This window comes from Ips typographus, linkage group LG2, assembly GCF_016097725.1.
Source record: "Ips typographus isolate SLU linkage group LG2, UJ_Ityp_2.0, whole genome shotgun sequence".
NCBI classification, from domain to species: domain Eukaryota; kingdom Metazoa; phylum Arthropoda; class Insecta; order Coleoptera; family Curculionidae; genus Ips; species Ips typographus.
This window is the reverse complement of record NC_138423.1, coordinates 18,286,281-18,305,803: the sequence shown is the minus strand read 5'-3', so window position 1 is coordinate 18,305,803 and position 19,523 is coordinate 18,286,281. Positions and strand designations below refer to the sequence as shown.

The 19,523-nt window shown below is 33.9% G+C and overlaps 3 protein-coding genes across 6 annotated transcripts; 1 reads left to right on the top strand and 2 right to left on the bottom strand.

Moving 5' to 3' along the window:
* The first annotated feature begins 271 nt into the window (after positions 1 to 271).
* On the top strand, positions 272 to 2,154 carry LOC145725680 (U6 small nuclear RNA (adenine-(43)-N(6))-methyltransferase). The gene has a single exon (XM_081974520.1). It carries the CDS (start codon positions 518 to 520, stop codon positions 2,015 to 2,017), a length of 1,500 nt encoding a protein of 499 aa, XP_081830646.1. The 5' UTR covers positions 272 to 517; the 3' UTR covers positions 2,018 to 2,154.
* LOC145725683 (CCAAT/enhancer-binding protein gamma-like) lies at positions 2,007 to 2,920 on the bottom strand. The gene is made up of 2 exons (XM_081974524.1): positions 2,650 to 2,920; positions 2,007 to 2,587 (listed from the first exon to the last, which is right to left on the bottom strand). Exons 1-2 carry the CDS (start codon positions 2,737 to 2,739, stop codon positions 2,336 to 2,338), a joined length of 342 nt encoding a protein of 113 aa, XP_081830650.1. The 5' UTR covers positions 2,740 to 2,920; the 3' UTR covers positions 2,007 to 2,335.
* A 1,665-nt stretch (positions 2,921 to 4,585) lies between these two features.
* LOC145724750 (UDP-glucose 4-epimerase-like) lies at positions 4,586 to 17,295 on the bottom strand. 4 transcript variants are annotated; one of them, XM_081973171.1, is made up of 8 exons: positions 16,972 to 17,295; positions 10,765 to 10,895; positions 10,567 to 10,706; positions 10,393 to 10,506; positions 10,163 to 10,342; positions 9,854 to 9,967; positions 8,274 to 8,451; positions 4,586 to 5,395 (listed from the first exon to the last, which is right to left on the bottom strand). In XM_081973171.1, the coding sequence occupies exons 1-8, from the start codon at positions 17,049 to 17,051 to the stop codon at positions 5,166 to 5,168; spliced, it is 1,167 nt and encodes a 388-aa protein (XP_081829297.1). In that variant the 5' UTR covers positions 17,052 to 17,295; the 3' UTR covers positions 4,586 to 5,165. The 4 variants fall into 4 exon arrangements, with proteins under 4 accessions (XP_081829297.1, XP_081829300.1, XP_081829299.1 ...); XM_081973174.1 differs by having other exon boundaries at positions 16,962 to 17,292; XM_081973173.1 differs by lacking the exon at positions 16,972 to 17,295 and adding an exon at positions 14,698 to 14,913.
* Positions 17,296 to 19,523: the final 2,228 nt, after the last annotated feature.

Below are 19,523 nucleotides of genomic sequence, written 5' to 3'. Positions count from 1 at the left end.
GCCGCATTTACAACAACAGTGGAAATACAAACCTTTATCTTTTAAATAAACTGTTTAAATAATTGTACTAAATTAACAAACAATACGCTAAAGAAACATACAAGCCCAAAAATAAAAATTAAACTGGGTTGTATAAAAATTAAATTGTACACAAATTTATTACGTAGATATGGCAGCGCTGTAACCCTATTAACATTGCAAATGCCATTGACCTTTAAGATTGAACTTTTTTCTTACAAAGATGAAACAGTAAAGACCAATTATGCTTAAATCCTTCAAAAAATTATTTAATAATTACAACTAGGCAACAAAGAGTGAATAATAAACTAGTTTTATTAATAAGAAAATATTTTTTAATTTCAAGTGTAAACGAAGAAAAGAAGAGTAACGTCAGAGAACACATAACCTGTAAAAATATTTGAAATTTTGCGGTTTTTTGTATAAATTTTTTATTCATTAAAAACTAGTTCATAAATTTGATTTCCACGTGTTGCAGTCAACATAAAACGAATTCAAAATGTCCATGAACAAATTCATGCATCCGAGGAATATCTACAAAACACCTCCGAACTTCAAGGAGCTGGCTTTGCAGTTTCCAGAATTCAAAATCCATGTAAAACTGGATATTTCGGGAAAAGTAACTTTTGATTTCAAAGATCCGGACGCTCTCCGAGCCCTTTGTAAAACTCTGCTCAAAAAGGACTTCAACCTGGATGTAGAAATTCCTAAAACCAAACTAGTGCCAACAATCCCTCTAAGGCTTAATTACATCTTGTGGATTGAAGATTTGCTGGATTTTCTGCACCGATCTGATGGCATAAAAGGAATAGACATAGGAACAGGAGCATCCTGCATCTATCCTTTATTGGCAGCTAAGAAGAATGGTTGGCACATGCTGGCTACTGAAGCAGACCCAGACAGTTTTCAGTGTGCCCAAGTTAATGTAGAAAAAAACTTTTTGCAGCACCTAATAACAGTGGCGCATGTTACTGACGACAGTTTGTTAACAGGACATATACAAAATGAGGATTATGATTTTTGTATGTGTAACCCACCATTTTTTGCCAGCACCCAGGAACTGCATCCCTTTTTCAAATCGCGCAATCCAAACCGTCCCAAGCCAAAAAATGCTTTTGTGGCCAATGTTAATGAAGTGGTGGCAAAAGGAGGAGAAGTAGAGTTTATCAATAAAATAATAAAAGAGAGTCAAGTGTTAAAAACACAAATCAAGCTTTACACTACTATGGTGGGTCAAAAAAGTGATTTACCAGCACTAAAAAAAATGTTACGAGAAGCTGGAGTGCACAGCTTTAAGGAGGCTGAATTCTGTCAAGGCAATACTACAAGATGGGGCTTAGCTTGGACTTACCTAGACTGTGACCTGCGCAAAATGGCAGACCAAGTCAAGTTAGCAGTCAAACCAATTAAAACCCACCCTCCTTTATTGTATGAAGTACCTGAACAAGAAAACAGTCCTGAAAATGTTGCCAAAGTGGTTAATGTATTCCTAAAAATGTTTAAAGATATCAAGATGTCTTTTGAAGATGTTGGACGGAACAAACTACATCCCAGGTATTTTGTAAGTGCCTCATCAAATACTTGGTCAAACCAGAGGCGCAAAAGGAGAGAGATGCAAAGAAAAATGTCTGAAGAAGGGACACCTGAAAATAACAACTCCATAGAGAAGCAGCAGGAGTCAGAGGAATTAAAAGCAGTGGGGAAGAGAAACTTGGATGACATACTCTGTGAGTCCACTTCTAAGAAATTAAGGTTGAGTACTGACTCTGAAACTAGTGATCCCAGTGGAGTATTTTTCAAGTTTATGTTTGCTGTAAATTACTTAGATGATAAGATTATTGCTGAGTTAAATACTTTGGATGAAACTGGAGATAGAGAGTGTTTACATCAGATTATGCAGTATGTTAAGAATACTTTTGGCAAAGCATTAAAAGAATTATATCCTTTCCTGGTGTACTTATTGCCTGAAATCACTTTTCCTACTGATCTTCATGTATAAACTTTATTAAAACAGAAGTATTAAGACAAACTTAATACTGGTGCTAAAATCATTAAACAGTACAAAATAAAGCATCAATTTTGTTCGATATATACATAAACATTCACCAACAAGCTTTATACAATAGAAATTCATCTTTTTCTAAAATTATATATACAATAAACTTATAGTTACATATGTTCCAGTATCTAAAAGTAAAGCTTCATAAAACTGAATTACATGCTTATGAAACGACTGTGATCTTACAAAATGACATGTAATGTAATGGTGTGCTTTCCATATTAAAGTACTCTCTAAACCTTTTAAAGCCTATATAATTCACTTGTCATCTGTACTAGTTCCTGCAGAAGGATCATCCTCTAATAACTTTTGCAAGTTGACACCTTCAAACTTGGCTGGGTCCACATTATTAGATGCATGTGCCAGAAACAGTTCCTTTAGGAAACTCAACTCCTTAGTAAGAGTTTTAACTTTCTCTTCCAGGACTGAATTCTCATTTCTCAATTCATTTACCCTATTGACAGTTTCTTGAGTTTTTTGCTTTGACTTCACCCTACTTCTTTTAACAGCCTGAAATAGAAGCAGAACATAAGTAACATGAAAATGTGATCTTCAATTCCCGCTCAACTTACCAAATTGTTTCTGTCCCTTCTCTTACGGTATTCGTCCGAATCTTCGCCAGATTCCGGGCTCTCTTTTTTGACGCGTCCTCTTCTAGGCATGATTTGGTTCTGTGGTCAACCAGTTTCGAGGTTTGCGGCCCTAATTAAAGGGCCAGTGCTCCGAAGGGATGCTGTGAATAGTTTTTGTAAGAATTCGCTGAAACTGCTGGATGCACTGGGAAAAATTGTACACATCAAGATCAAAACAGCAACAAAGTTAATTGTCAATGTCAATTGCTTAACCTTGACTTGTTTGACAGTTGTTATCACGGATTTCTTCTTCTTTTTTAGTTTTATTGGTTTATGCAAATACTTTATAAAAGTGGTAATTTTTACCACTTTTATGATTTCACCTCGACTGTGAGTAACATGGACTACTACTTCACTCCAAATACTTTATAGTTATCAAATACCTCTTCGAGCAAAAAGAACAAGTATCAGGAGGTAGTAAATACCCAGTTTGTGCATTAAGCGACCGGGACGGAAGTCGCCATCTTTGTCCCCCACACCTGCCTACTGCGCAATTGAATGAAACTTCCGAAGATAGTCAAACAAAACAGTTTTGTTTATATTTGTTGGTATGTGAAGTTAGCTAAAAACCGCAAAGATTTGTTGTTTTTGTTTATTTTGCTTTTCAGTCTGTTAAAGGTTAATTTTTGCAAACTTAAATTAGTTGAATTATTATTGACTAGTGGATTTGTGAATAGTGGGCAACAGCAGATTGATTATCGTCACTGATTTTCTGCCGTAAAGGCCGTCCCCCTCTTTGATTGCTATTGGCGTTTCAAGTTAAGATTGCAGCGCCAGTTGAACTAAAATCGGTCAACTCGTTCCTAACCTAACATTATAAATAATATGACACTGTCACTTCATATTTATGAAACCCTGTACTAAATTCCTAACCAAAATAAATGTAAACAAACGGAGAAATGACAGCTGGAATGCCCGAAACTGTTTTCAAAACCGATCACCAGAGGGAGTATCTCTTATCTTGAAACGCCAATTGCTCCTACCTGCTATGGCCGCATTCGTTTTCAGGCTCCATGGAGCCAGCAGAGCTTTTTTTACGTCACAATGACGTAGTTTGACAATTGGTCAATCCATGGTTTTGCCAAATTACGACATCGTGACGTCAAAAACGCTCTGCACGCTCTATGGAGCTTGAAAACGAATGCGGCCTATATTTTTTTATTCATTGGGTCGAACATTTCGAGTGCGCATCAAAAGTTGTATTTAAGTTTGGCGTACAAAATAGTGTTCTAGGCCGATTTTCTCAGTTAGCCGTATTTTTTCAAAACTCTATCTTAACAAAAAAAGCAGAGGTTTTGGGCTACATTTTGACATTGGAACGAACCTCCTAACTGTCACGGGAACCAAGTTAGTTAGAAGCTGTCAAATTGTGACATATTTAAAGAGGTCTTACGGTTTCTGAGATATAGCCGAGGAACAGTCTTATTGGGTCACCCGGTACATTTACAGTCTAAACTTAAATCAAACTGACTGGTGCTGGCCTTTTTCCAAGTTAAAAAGATACCAAGTTGTTTGACTGTTATGCTTGGCATACTATTAAACTATTAGAACTGAAAAATGGACAACCGGAATTGGCGTTTCAAGTTAAGATTGCAGCGCCAGTTGAACTAAAAGCCCGTTTCTAACCTAACATTAGAAATAATATGACACTGTCAGTTCATATTTGCTAAATTCCTAACCAAAATCAATGTAAACAAACGGAGAAATGACAGCTGGAATGCCCGAAACTGTTTTCAAAACTGATCCCTAGAGGGAGTATCTCTTATCTTGAAACGCCAATTGTTTAACAACACACAGGAACATTTGTGATTTGCGATGTCATATTTTCAGTTGACAGGACTTCAGCAGAGATAGATCAAAAGAATACCACTTTGAGTAATTAAAATACTTTTAATAATACACACTTTTTTAAATTACTATAAAGGACATAAAATAAATAAAATATATATACACATAAAGGGCATCATGTAAATAAAATCTATATACAAATAATATAAAAAGATAGCACCGTTTGAAACGAAAATAAATGCATTTTAATCACATTAATGAACTGATCCTAGTAAGGACTGTGTACTATTACAGGAAAATAAAATGGAACGGCAAGTACAAGTGGAATTTAATCTAATACTCTTTCTATGTTTTATATTTAGCTGTGCATCTAATCGCCCTAAATTTGACATTGTTACCTATTCACCATACTGACTGACATAAATCAACAACCGTATAAATTTATGAACTCTGTTCAACCATCTCCGCAGCAAGATTGGTCACAGCAAAGATGGTTAAAACTGGCGGAGAACTTTCGTAAACAGGAAAAATCCCCACGTTGAAAAATTCTAATATAAATATTGCGTATAACCATAAATACCCGAATAAATTTAAATCCAACGTTATCATTAATTGAAATCCGCGTTTGGAACACTGTAGTTACACCGCAATTCGTTGAGCAAATAAAATCAAGGACTCTGGAACCCTTTAGGGTTCTTCTGTTGCCAGTTCCAGGTGTCTTTACACATGACGTTAATGTCTCTGGCGGCGGTCCAGTTTAGCTCCCGTTTAGCTAGCGATGCATCGGCGTAACATTGTGCTATGTCTCCTTCTCTACGGCCCACTATTTCGTAGTTTACCGGTTTGCCGGACGCTTTTTCGAATGCTTTTATTACGTCTAGAACTGAGTAACCTCTGCCTGCAAACGTTTACAAAGATTATTTCCTTCATTGTACCAGCAGCCAATCAAATTCCGAGAACCTTTCTAGTTCCACCAATGGAAACCGTTTTAATAATAATAATATCGTTTATTTAGCTAGTCAAGCTATAGGTATACAAAAACGACAAAAGCAGTCACAACTATTACACCAACTGACTTCGCAAGCCAATAATAACAATATGTCCTTATACAATCAAGTCAATGTCAATACTTTAATAATACATATTCTCTTAAATGTTGTTTAAATTTATCTAGGTTTTCGCAAATTTTAATATTAACAGGTAGACAATTAAACTCATACAGACCTCTGCATAAAACAGTGCTGGCTAATGATTCCGTATTACATTTGTTAGTTAAAACAAAATCGTTTTTGTTCCTTGTGTTATAATTATGCACATCACTAAAGTTAGTTGCTTTGCCACACAGGTAAGATGGTAATAATTTGTTTTTAATTTTATAAATAAACACAAATGTGTTAAATACGGTTTTTTGTTTTACCGTTAAGAAATCTAACACATTTAACATGATTTTAATCGGCGTGTACCGGTATTATTATTATTATTATTACCGGTTTTATACTGATTAAATCCCTGGCTGCTAAAATTTAACAGTGATTAAACACCACCTATCTTTTTCAAATACGTTTTTTGAAGAAAATTTGATATTAAACGAAACGGGATTTAGACACTTATAAAATTTAAGTTATCTTCTTCAATATTAACAATTAATAAATCACTGTAACGTAGTTTTCATTAAATAATTACAAAAATTAAAATATTTTGACGTATGATTGTCAATTTGAAATGTAAACAAAAATATACATGGCTGAACGAAAATCTGTAGTGAGCCGGGGTCTCCATAGTAACGCCGCTGTTTGTAATACAAACATTCAAAACAGTTTGTGAAAAATTTCGCGATTTAAAATGTCACGCTTTGGAAATTCTAATATTGTGGAAATTGATCAAGAAATTGAAAACTGTACTCCCAGGACTACAAAGAGGACACAAAAAGGGTATGTTTTAAATGAAACAACTTCAGTTGAAAACTTTGCAAACATTTTGAAAGACTATGCGTTTAATATGAAAAAAGTTGATGGAACAGATTATAAAGAAGGAGTTATCAAAACAATGTGGAATATAACGGCCAAGCAGTTACAACAGCTTTATTTTGACAATTATAACATAGTATTTGATCCCTTTAAAGACGTAGTGTTTCGACAAGCAAGAAATGCTCGAAGAGATACAAAGCAAAAATTATTACAAAAAGATCCTACTAAAAAAAAGCAAAGTAGTAAAGCTTTCACCCAACTGAATACCAATCCATTATTCAATTGTTTGATGAAGATACCCCGGCTGGTTTACAAAAGAAGTTCTATCAAATTGCTGCTGTAGAACTGGCATGGCGAGGCGGAGAAGCTGTTAATTGCTTAGTTTACTATTTTCAAATTGAATTGGACAACAAAGGCATTGCAACAGGTAAAGAATTTAAATCAATACAATAATAAGCTAACTGTAAAGTATTTTTTGGCTCTTAGGAAGAATTGAATACAATCCAGTTTTTTCGAAAACAAATCAAGGTGGAGCTAAAAAACTGGCCAAAAGTAAATGGTTGGTGCATAATACTATAAATAAAAACATCTGCCCTGTCAGACTTTTTAATAAACTAATCGCTAAGAGAAGTTGCAACCGATTTTGGACCAAGAACAGCAACAAACCATGGTACAAAAATAGTCCTTTAGGTAGAAATGAAATTTCAAAGTGGACAAAAAATGCAGCCAAAAAAGTTGGTTTAGACACAAAAAGAATAAAAATATCAAATCACTCTAATCGAGCAACTGCAGTAAGCAATCTTTCTTTCCACGGTGTTGAAGAACAAGAATTAATAAAGATAACGGGTCACTCTAATGCAAGTTCTATAAAACCATATTTGCAGCTAAATCCCGACCATCATTTAAATATTATTGAGAAAATGAGAAATTCATTCTGAACAGATTCCTGCCAGCAGTAGTACTCTAGCTCCCTCAGCCACAACAACTATAACTTCAAATTCAGCAGCTGCAACCACCTTAAGCAATGAAAATCTACCACCACGTGAAGTGAAGCAAGAAAGTAAAGACTCTACATACTCTGTAATTTATCAAAATTGCAATTTCTTTAATAATTGTTCAAACTTTAGGCCTGCTTGAATGTTAATGTAAAAAAATCAACATTTAATATTATTATTACGTTTGTGATGTTTAGTTTAATTAGTAGTTTTGTGTTGTTAAGTACTCGTAGTAGGTGTTCTTTTGTTAATAAAGCAAACGTTGAAAAATGTGTGTTTTCAGGAAATAATCTTGACATATACCCCTCGGCGTTCACGTTTTATCACGTAAAATGTGCATTGGTAGATTTTTTGCAAAATTTTTTTTTTAGGCAAATGGTTTCGACTAAATAATTCTTTGGAAAATTATCGTCGACTTATTTAGTCTCAATCATTTTCCAAGCAAAATTTTGCAAAAAATCACCTATGCACAGTTTACCCGATAATAAAACGTGAACGTCTCGGGATATAACCTATGATAAATTTATTTATCTCAGTTTTAAATCGTTAAAATTTTAATTTATGGGCAAATTTGGGAACATTTATCTTGTTCTCTGCAAATTGACAGAAGTAATAATAGAAGTACAGTTACTAAGAGGGATAACTTGCACATTTGCTGATTGTCAGATTTGAGACAGTACAAACACCGAATTTGTGCAAATTGTTCGCACGTGTATGGGAGGCTTAAGACATAAGTGAATTTCAATATGACGTCACTGCCCCTTCTACTGGGACTGACTGTAGTTTATATTGATTTTTGACAATAAAATCTTACCAGTTCCTAAATTATAAGCTTTCCACGAGTTGAAAGTGGGTTCTAACATTTTTTCCAATGCGCTTAGATGGCCGATTGCTAGGTCCGTAATGTGAATGTAATCCCTGACACCAGTGCCGTCATGAGTAGGATAGTCATTACCAAACACTTGAAGTTTTTCTCGTCTGCCTACGGCTACCTGTTGATAGAGATAATCTCCTTGAATTAGTGTACTTTTTGAATCAATATTCGATACATATTTATTATGCTTAGGGTTTAGCCAATGAATAAAAAAAATGTAAACATAGCAGGAAGGAGCAATAGCAAACAAAGTGGGTGACAGAAACAAGGGGGAGGGGGAGGAGTAATATGGCGGCCGTCAACTTCCGGTTGGCACTATCAGATCTAAATTTAATCTTGTCCACTGTACAACTTAATTTAAATTTGCAAAACTCAACTGTTAAAGAACCACAAACAAACAAAACAAACTAACACTATACTACAACAAATACAAACAACAAATTTTTGCGGGTTTGAAACTCCAAACTTTCAATGACTGCGTCAATTCAACTGCGCAGTAGGCGAATGCGCAATCAAAGATGGTGGACTTCCGCCCCCCTCGCTTAATGCACAAACGGGTTATAATTTGTATTATTGTTATAGTCTATACGAAGTCAGTTGGGACAGGTCAAAATACGGGGTTCGATCAACACACCACATAAAGCATAGGAAAAAACGAGCAAATTTGTATGTGATTGTCCCTCGTAGAAATTTGCAGCGAGTCAACGTGGACTTGATGTGTGAGTGTCACCAATAATTCTGAGTATAACCACCGTAAAGCTGTTTGATTGGTTGCACCACAGTTTCTATTGGCCAGCATTTTAAAAACTATATTTAGTTTTTTCAAATGCTTGTTAGACCCTCGATTAGCTTCCTTCCGTACTTGTGAAAAAGGCAGTGCAGTCCGGTATTTAGAGTTTTCATTCGTATCATATTAAAATATAAATAATATTGTTCAGTGTGTGTTTACATATTTAATACAGTTCTTGGGGGTTTAAGTTACATTGTTTATTAACAATGATACCTTTTTCTTACTTGTTTTATTGATCAGTTCATGCAAAAAGCGCCTTAATAAATTTTTATAACGCCGCCCATGTTTAACAAAGATGCCGACGATTATTCCACCAGAATTGTTTTTTGAGTAGTTTCAACTGACTTCGTATATACTATACCTCCTGATACTTGTTCTTTTTACTCATTGGGTTTAGCAAATCGTAGGTGTCTATGTTCTTAAACTCACTATCTTCGATTTACGCTTAGGGTTTGATTTTATTTTTATCGAGATTCCTACATAAATAAATAGCAACGATAAAAAACATAGCAGCAAACTAATTCTTGAGCACATTTTGCTAAACACAAATTGATACCTGACAAATAAATATTTAATCTGAATTTGTCTTGAAACCCACTTGATGAGGGATTCTTTTAATCAGTTAAACTACTACAGGCACTCAATAATTCAATCACGTATTAATTTAATTGTTGTACGCTGTTACCGAGCAAATTCAACCTTGACATCAAAATATGCCACCCAAACTTACCTGTGAAATATACGGCATGAGGTTATTTGGAATTCCCGAAGGATCTTCTCCAATCATACCGGATTCGTGGGCTCCCACAGGGTTAAAATACCGTAGCAAAATCACTTTCCATTCCTAAAACAACACTTTAGTTGTATGTTTAACTGTGGAAACTAGGTTTACATTAAAAGTTAGTAGTGAACAGTCACGAAATTGCGACATCCTCACATTTTAAATAGTAAATTTTAAGTAGTAAAACCAAAACTAGCAATTTCTGTGTCAAGCATGAAAATAAAGCCGAACACACTGAAATAAGTACCTAAAACTTACGGGATCGCTGGTACACAAGTCTTTAAGAACCTCCTCCACAAAATATTTGGTCTTGCCGTAAGGGTTGGTGCACCCTTGTCCTGTGGGATGATCTTCGGTTATTGGCAAAAACTGGGGGGTGCCGTACACAGTGGCAGATGAAGAAAATACTAATTTTTTCACTCCGTTATTAGACATGACCTGTGTAGTTTTTTGTCAGTAAAATGTTCATAACAAGACGCTGGTCGAACCTCAAATAGAGCTGCAGAGCCACCAACGTTGTTTTGATAATAGGCCAAGGGAATTTTGACTGATTCACCTACAGCTTTGAGGGCCGCAAAATGCATGACTGAGTCAATTTTGTGCTGTTAAAAACCATTATTAGTAAGCACACTAGTTAGGCAATGTCGGCAAAATATTCTTACAGCTTTAAATATTTTATCCAAACCCTCCTTATCCTTGATATCAACATTGTAGTAAATAACTTTTTCTCCGGTTATTTGTTCAACCCTCTTTAGAGCCTCAGGTTTTTCGTTGTCCCTGGCGTAGCAATTTACTAAATTATCTGCAAATGACCCAAAATTAATGTAAATCAGGTTGTCATAATGTTATACAATACTGACCTATGGCAATAACCGTATAATTATTCTTAAGCAATTCAACTACAGTGTGCGACCCCACGTATCCCGCACCCCCAGTCACCAATATTGTGCTATTACCCTTCATCTTTTCGTCAGTATCCGACACCCACCACCTAAAGTACAAAAAATGTATTAAGTTTCGTATTTAATAACAATAATAGACACTTTAAGTGACAGGAAGACGTAATACATAATACTCAAGATGACGTACACGTATTTAAGGATTTTGCGTTTATGTTAAAATTGACTTTAAGTTTTACCTTACGCTATTTCAAATATCAAATGACACTATAAGTCAGAATATCTGTCAACCTCGAGTTTTCTGTTAAATTTTCTTTGATATTTACTATTTATTTTGTGTACTGTAGACGTTCTTGTTTTCTTTGTATGTTGTATACTTGTGTGCTACATAATGGATGACATTTTGAAATTGCCTATTTAGACTCGGAAGATGAAGACGACTTGGATAATTTGCTGCTTATGCACTCCCATCTCTTGGGGTCTTTACATGGGTTTTGCCCATACACTTCCCTTGCCAAATGTAAACCTAACTCTTTTGTAAATCTAAAGCGCAATTTGAAATCTGATTGTTCCATGTTTTGTTGAAAAAATGGCATGAATCATAAATCGTTGATTGACAGAAACCTGTTTGCGGGTTGCGTATAACGTACACGTTATAGTCCCTGAAGTTGCGTTACACCACAATACGTTAAAGCTGTTTTCTGTTATTTTTGCATGTGCAGGTGGTGAAATAACGTATTACGTACCACTTAAAGTGTCTAATAAGTCAGTTGTTTGTGGCATTTTGTGTAACCATAAACTGACAATTTTAAAAGTGATGGTTTTTAAGTATGCAGTATGTTATATAGGTTAGTACCAGTAGTAACATTATTTATTACATTTTTAAAACTTTGTCAACATACTGATAAAAAATCATATTGATCATACTAAGTCTACATGTGCAGCATATACGTAATGATTTATGTGTCTGCTGTGATCAGCAGAGTGGGTTTCAGCTTCCTGCTTTTTCTTGACCAATCATAAACTACAAATAGTGCTGTGATTTATGTATGGTAGATACTGCATATATCGACTTACCATGATGAGTTGACTACTGTCACTTCTCAATAAATGAGATGTTTTACAGTGTCACTAATATTGTGTTAGAAGATATAAAAGCTATAATGGAGTAATTTCTAAAATGTTCTTATATTATAACAATACAAGTGTGGTATAAGAAAAATCGACCATAGGAAAACTATGTAACTGACAGGGAAACATTGATAAATGCATGCAAAAGCTTATCTGAATTCATCCACATCATTTTATTATTGGTACCAAGATTGTAAACAAATGTACAGGGTTGGTTCGTATATTTAAACAGATTGTGTAGCATTTATTTTTGCAGATGGAAAAAAACTGTTAATACAAAAGTTATAGGGCATCTACTAAATCACCAAAAAATCTTATTGAATAAAATAATAGACCATATGTTTAATGGAACACCCTGTATATTTTCTGATGAGTTGATAGCTCTTTTTCTTCTGATAAAATAATAAGTTGACATTTGGTTTTCGAATATTGGCAGTAGTATTGGCACTTTTCGGGTCACATGATTGTTGTTGACGACAGGTGTCAATTTAATTTTACAGTGAACCAAACCAACACATTAACTTTACGGTGTTTCTAGCTGCAAATTAAAATTCTCACAAGTATGTAAAGTTCTTTTACAATTTTAGTTTTCCTAACTGTTTGAGACTTTTCTAGAAAAAAGACGACATTTTCCGGATCACACGACTGTTGTTGACAGTTTGAGTCATTTTAACTTTCCGGCGTTGCCAGCTGTAAATTTAAATTCTCACAATTACGTGACGTGTTTTTACAATATTTTAGCTTTCCCTACTGTAAATATAATTTACAGACTTTTCTAGGAAAAAGACGACATTTTCCGCGTCACATGACTGTTGTTTACAATTTTCAACTAAACTTTACTATCGTCATGATCATGTGGCGTGCTTTTACAATTTCAATTTTTCCAAACTGTTTAAATGTAATTTACAGACTTTTCAATGTTACCACCACCGACCACTTCAAAGAGACGTTTGACAACATTGCAGCAAAATTTTCGCCTACTTGGATTTCTTTAGGGTTTCTAGCTTTGTTTCACGCACGCAATTATTAATGTTTCTCTGTCCGTTACACGATTTTCCTATGGTTTTATTTTCCAACACCTGTATAATAATTGTTATTGACCAAATAACCAAAGCATTTATGAAATATGAAAATGTAAGTCGGATTTTGTACCTATTTAAATGAAAAGTGCTCTTATTAATAGAGATAGACAAAAACTGATGTCAGCTGCAGGCAAATTTGCTAAATATCAGGAATATGATATTTTAATCTTTGAGTAATTCCAATTCCAAGGTACCAAAACGGATGTGATATCATTCAACAGTTGATCACGTGACCAGTCGCAAACGAATGACGTCATATCCGTTTTGGACACATATGTCACTAGATCTAGCTTTGTCTAGGACTCTAGGCACCGCCCTCTGTACAAAAAAGCCTAGAATGTCACTTTTAATGGCGGCGTTAGCGGTTTTCGTTTTGTACACAAACCTATGCAGATGCAGTAGAAAATATGTTTTTTTAAATTTTTTCGTGTAGTTGATTAGAAGTTGTGAGTGAAAAATCAAAGAACATTCCTGATCCAGATATGTATAGATATGGCTTTTTATACCCAATAAAGTCCAGCCAAAGCAAGTTAGGTAGTTAGAACCCTTTGTCCTGGAAAGTACAACAAACTAATGTGAAAACTGCTCAATCAAAGAAAATTTGGAAATCCTTGAAGCTAGGTAAGCAAAACTGGTAAATGGGTTTTATATTATTACCAAGACCTTTCTTTTAAAATGTAAATGTGTCAATGGAACTTCTAAAAGCTGTCCTATTTCTTCAGAGTAAACCTTTGTTGCTCTCAAAATGTAACTCACATACCTATGTATGTAAGTTTACTGAATGAGAAAGCACATTGTTCTTACCACTGAGTATTGTGTTGGAGTACAATCATTCCAGTTCAAAGCTTTCAACCACTGTTGGGTTCGAGCAGGGTCTTTTGGAAAGTAAAAGACTGACACTTTTGGGCCTTTCACCAAATTGCTTTTACAATTTGGCAAACAACAAGTGGACGGCATATTGTAGAGGCAATAGAATTTAAGTTAAAAAACCAACAACAAATTATAGAACAATGAAGGAACAATAACAATAGTGATAACACAATAAAATGAACACAAACTACACTTTCACTAGAACAATAAACATATAAACAACAATATATAATAGCAAACAAAAATTACTTTGGCAAGTAATCCCAAGTCTTGATTTTAAATCTTAAAAATTAATTTAATCATCGAAAAACTCAATTTCCACAATACAAACAAATGCAAACTGTCAACCACTATTTCGGCCATATTAGAATTTTTGGCATGCACCTTCTTGGCTTTCTTGTACAGAGGGCGGTGCTCTAGGGCATTGATTTGCAATAGTTCTCTCTTCTTATTTCCTTTCTATGTAAAATTTCGAAATTTGCATACCTGAACTTTTGGTCATATTGTTGAACGTTCAGTAAGCTGTTTATTTATTGCAGACAAAATTATAAATACTGTGATTTTTCTTTATTTCAAAAACATTCATTTCTGTACATTTTAGATAATGAATGCCCGATATATCAAAGTTATAGTAATGACTTTTTTAATAATCTTAACTGAATGAACCCCACAACGTCAATCTCAAAGAAAACCACGACAAGACAATAGAACCTAACATAATACAATAAACATGACGATTATTAATTAAACTCACTATTTTGATGACGTGCATCTAATAGGTGTTACACGTGTACTAAAAACATTATCTTACCTGAATCAGTTTTACTTGTTAAGTCAGCAAAAATACCGCTTTTAAACACGGAATCTCTAATACCTATAGCCACAATTATTTCTCAAATTTATGTGAGTATGTGACCACTGATAACGCTCAAATATATTATTATGTGCAAGTGTACTAATGCAGAGAGTAATTATTATTTGTAATAATGAAGGATTGGTGATGACATTTCAATTGCTCTGAAGTGGCTAAGGGTGTAATCAATCACGCTACTGGGACATGAGTTTGGTTTAATTGATTGTATTATTGATAATTTTGGATATAAGGGCAGGATTTTAGTACAGTTTCATCATATTGGCTTAGTTCTCTTTTAAGTTAAAGTAGTCAGTAGTATTCTTTTGGGTCACTTTTAAAAAAGTGGTTTTATACAAAATTTCAGACAGAGGTTACCAACATAAATGTATTTGCATTTCTAAGCAAAATAACAATAACTCCGGCCCTGACTTTAAACGCAGCATTACACAATATCGAAGACAAGATAAGACGTTATTTATCATACAACACTCAAATTATTAGAATTATTGACTAGTACAATCCTCCAGTATTGGGTTTTTAGTTTAGTTCATGCAGCAGTGAATTTCATTGTGCTCTCAAACCTATCAATTTGGAATAATCAAAGGTGCTCACCTGAACCTGCACAAAATGTATGAATCACATTATCTTGACTGTACTAATTAACTTTTTTCCAATCTCAACACTTTCTTTGGAAATTTCATAATGCTGTTACCACCTGATTGTATAAAGGTAAAAAAATAACTTATGTAAATATTATTTCACTCTGAACCAAATTTAGAGGATCAAAGCAGAGGTTGATTAGGCAATTTTCATTGAAAAGATAAATAAACCTTGAAATTTACAAGTCTGGTATTTAGTTAACTGCAAATGTAATAAAACACACATTTAAATTTTGTTGTCTAAATATTAAGAAATAGTTTTTTAGTTTATTACATTATTACCAATATAATAAAAAATCATACAGAGATGCTAACTTCTGCTACAATTTCTACCATTATTATTATTTACCCATAACTAAATCAAAAGAAGTTGCAAAAAATATTTGAAAGTGCATTGCATGTGTTATTACTTATAGGGCTGGTATTTTCATCTGCTAATAAACTTCCTTGTAAATATATTATTAGATAAATGAAACTTAGTTGTGTATATCAATCGCCAAACATACTTTATTCGACCAATAAAAGAGTTTTTCTAATTTTGACATGTAAAGTGACACTTTTCAGTGACACAATGTTTCACTTTTTGCAATCAGTTGTGAAAAGTAAAACTTTTCCCAGAACAATAGAAATTTGCTAGCAGTTTCTCAATCTTCTCATATACAGTATCTTAAATTCTTAATTGACCACCCTGTACATGTACATTGCCAGAATTTGATACCAATAAATATTATTGATTTATACACATAAATAATTTAACAATAGACATTTCAGTGACAATAGAACTTTGATGAGTCCAATTAATAAACTAGAAGCTTCTTCCTCAAAATACAAGAAATTGATAATCTCAACAATCAATCGGAAACTCCTGACAAACACAAGTAAATTAATATGAAACCTTAGAGAGATTTACTAAAATATAGAAGACAATTGAAGACTTATTTATTACCATACCAATACCATACTTATACTTTCTTCAGTTCTTAAGAAAAGAGAAAATTGTTGGTTCTGATGGCATTTGAACCACCTTGTCTGCTGTGAAGAAACTGAACTTGACAATTACCTTGGAATATTGATCTTCACTCCCATCTTCAGTGGTTTAATGATAGTTGACATTGCATTTAGGCCTGTATAGATACAGGTTTATGGTTGGTTCTTTTCTTATGAACCTAATTAGAATGAATAGAATAACAACTTAAGACTTAAGTTAAGATCAGTGATTCGGTGGCAACCACCAGACAATCAAGGCATATTCTTTTAATCAAACCATTTAGGTCTGATCTATCAAAAATTAAACATATCTCCTACTTGATTTAAGTTAATCTGGATTGTCAGTATAATAAGTTAAATAAGCCTCTAACAGTCCTCTATCAAAATTTAGCTAAATACATAGACAGAGAAAACAATTTTAGTCCAGTGGAGTTTTTTGGTTTGATTTTATCAGGCAAAGGCAATGAGACATGTTGTCAAATTAACAAGTAAACTGTATTTGGCTTCTAAAAAGTGAGTTTAGGTGAATTATCCTCAAGAAATGTATTTTTTTAGTAAAAACATTAATTAACTTACCAACACTTACTTGGTTAGAAATCCCAATGGCACTATGGCATAGTAAAACACTATGAACACGTAGGAGGATTTATACGGCAACGATAACATAATTATTATCGTTTATTTTCTTAAAAAGCTTAATTAATTAAACAAATCGGTCATAAAACTGTATACGTGTGGTTGGCATGTGCATCACCATCACACCACCACTTCGTCATCTCATATGCGAATGCGACATGCTGAAGAGTTGAAGAAGAATGGCAACAACGGCTAAAGTTAATTAATTATCAGAGTTAATTATTTTAATACATTTTGTGGTTGATCCGTTTTGTTTAAAGCTCTACAGCTGTGCAAAGGTCAACTAATGCATTTACGTCCGGGTCTCAAGACCGAGCGTATTGATTTTATATTCTGTTTTCTATTCTGTTGGATTCCTAACATATTCCTGCTGATCAGAGTTTGCAACATTTACTGTCTGATGTGGCAACACCGCGAACGCACTGTCAGTACTGTCACATGTCACATCCAAAACAGAATTTTTATGTTGTTCCACCGCCCTCTATACTAGAAAGCCTAAAATGTCACTTTTAATGGCGGCGTTAGCGGTTTTCGTTTTATACACAAACGTATGCAGATGCAGTAAAAAAATATGTTTTTTTAAATTATTTCGTGTAGTTGATTGCAAGTTGTGAGTGAAAAATCAAAGAAAGGTTCATTCCTGATCCAAATATGTATAGATAGAGCGTTTTATACAAAGTCCAGCCTAAACGAATTGGTTACAACATTTGTCCTGGAAAGTACAACAAACAGCAAACTAGTTTAAACACTGTTCAATGTAAGAAAATCTGTAAATCCTTGAAACTAGGTAAGCAAAACTGGTAAATGGTTCTTATGTTATTACCAAGAACATTCATTCAAAATTATTTTTGTTGCTCTCACAATGAAGGATGCTTTAAAATAAAACTCACATAACCTGCAAATGTAACAAGTACCTAAAAAGTCTACTGTACTAGAAAGCACTTGTACCTACCATTGAATATAGTGTTGGAGTAAAATCATCCCACTTCAAAATGTTCAACCACTGTTGAGTTAGATCCAGTTTTTTGTAAAGTAAAAAACTGACACGGTTGGACTTTTTCCTGAATTGCTGATACAATGTGGCTGGGAAAACTTATGAACGGCACCAAACAAAAATAACTTACGCAAATAACCTCTAGTCTTGATTTTAAACCGTAAAAATTCATCTAATCCTTAAAAAACTCAATTTCCACAATACAAACAAATGCAAACTGTCACCACTATTTCCGCCATATTGGAATTTTTGACAAGCACCTTCTAGGTTTTCTAATTTTCTAGTGTAGTAGGCGGTGACATAATACGTCAGTTACATTGTGACGTCATATGTTTATTAATCTCAAAAGCAGATTGAATCTTTCCGTCAACGTCAATAATTACATGATTCACTTCTCAAAAAAAAATAGGGATCGATTTGAGATCAGGAGCCTAATTCTTGAAAGCAGGGAACAGAATTCCCAAGAGAAGTGTTGATAGAATGTGACTGAAGAAGCTGACACTGGCTGGTTCCTCTCACATTCTACACACCTTTCTCTTGATAACTCCCCTCGTTTCAAGAATACGCATCCAGATCCCAAAGAAGATATGAAACGCGATCATTAGAAGTAATGTACCCCACTCATAAGCTTACGATAACAGAAAAAGTTCCTAAATACCTACATGTGTTGTTTAATGCTCTGCCTCAGGAACTGAAATCAACAAGTATATAAGATGGCATATTACGTAACTAGTGCAGTAAGAAGCATTTTACGCACGGTATGTAAAAAGTCGCGTAGCGGCGAGTGTGTATATAATTCCATGAGTGCGTAAAATGCCTTAGAGTACGTGTGACGTACTATACTTTACCTACGACCAAATGGAAAGTCCTGTTTTTTGGCAATTCATATAATTCAGAGTAGCTTTTCATTAAAAACGTATATTTTCAATGTATTGGCATCATATTTGTACTAATCATAGGTATTATGCCACTAAAGAAAAAAATAATAACGTAATAAAAAAAATTCACAAATCATGTTACTTAAATAATTATTAGTGTTGTTCTTAAAATAATTATTTATGGTGACATTACAGTTATTAAGAAGAAAGGAAAAACTTTCAGTAATATTACTTGATGTGTTTGCTATTGCAGATAATATTCTAGAGAAAGTGGTAGTTATTTAAAACTGTATGAACAATGTATTACGCGATGATCTCCATCTAATATAGGTACTGGTACTCTGATAAACGAAGAAATTTAAACAAAATCAATTTTTTCCAGCATTAGAGCAATAGTTTGTGGCCGATCTTAAAACTGTGCGTTTTTTTTGCAACTGTGCGTAATGAGGTTTATTACGTAATGGAAAACTATGCGTAAATGGTTATTTACACTGAGGTCGTAGGTAAATATTTAAAAAGCAACTAAAAAAGTATCTGGTGCAATTATTTTTACAACTTACAGCTTAAAAAACTTTTGTAATTTATAGATTTAAGACCATATATTTTTTGTGTGACATCATTTTGTTTTGT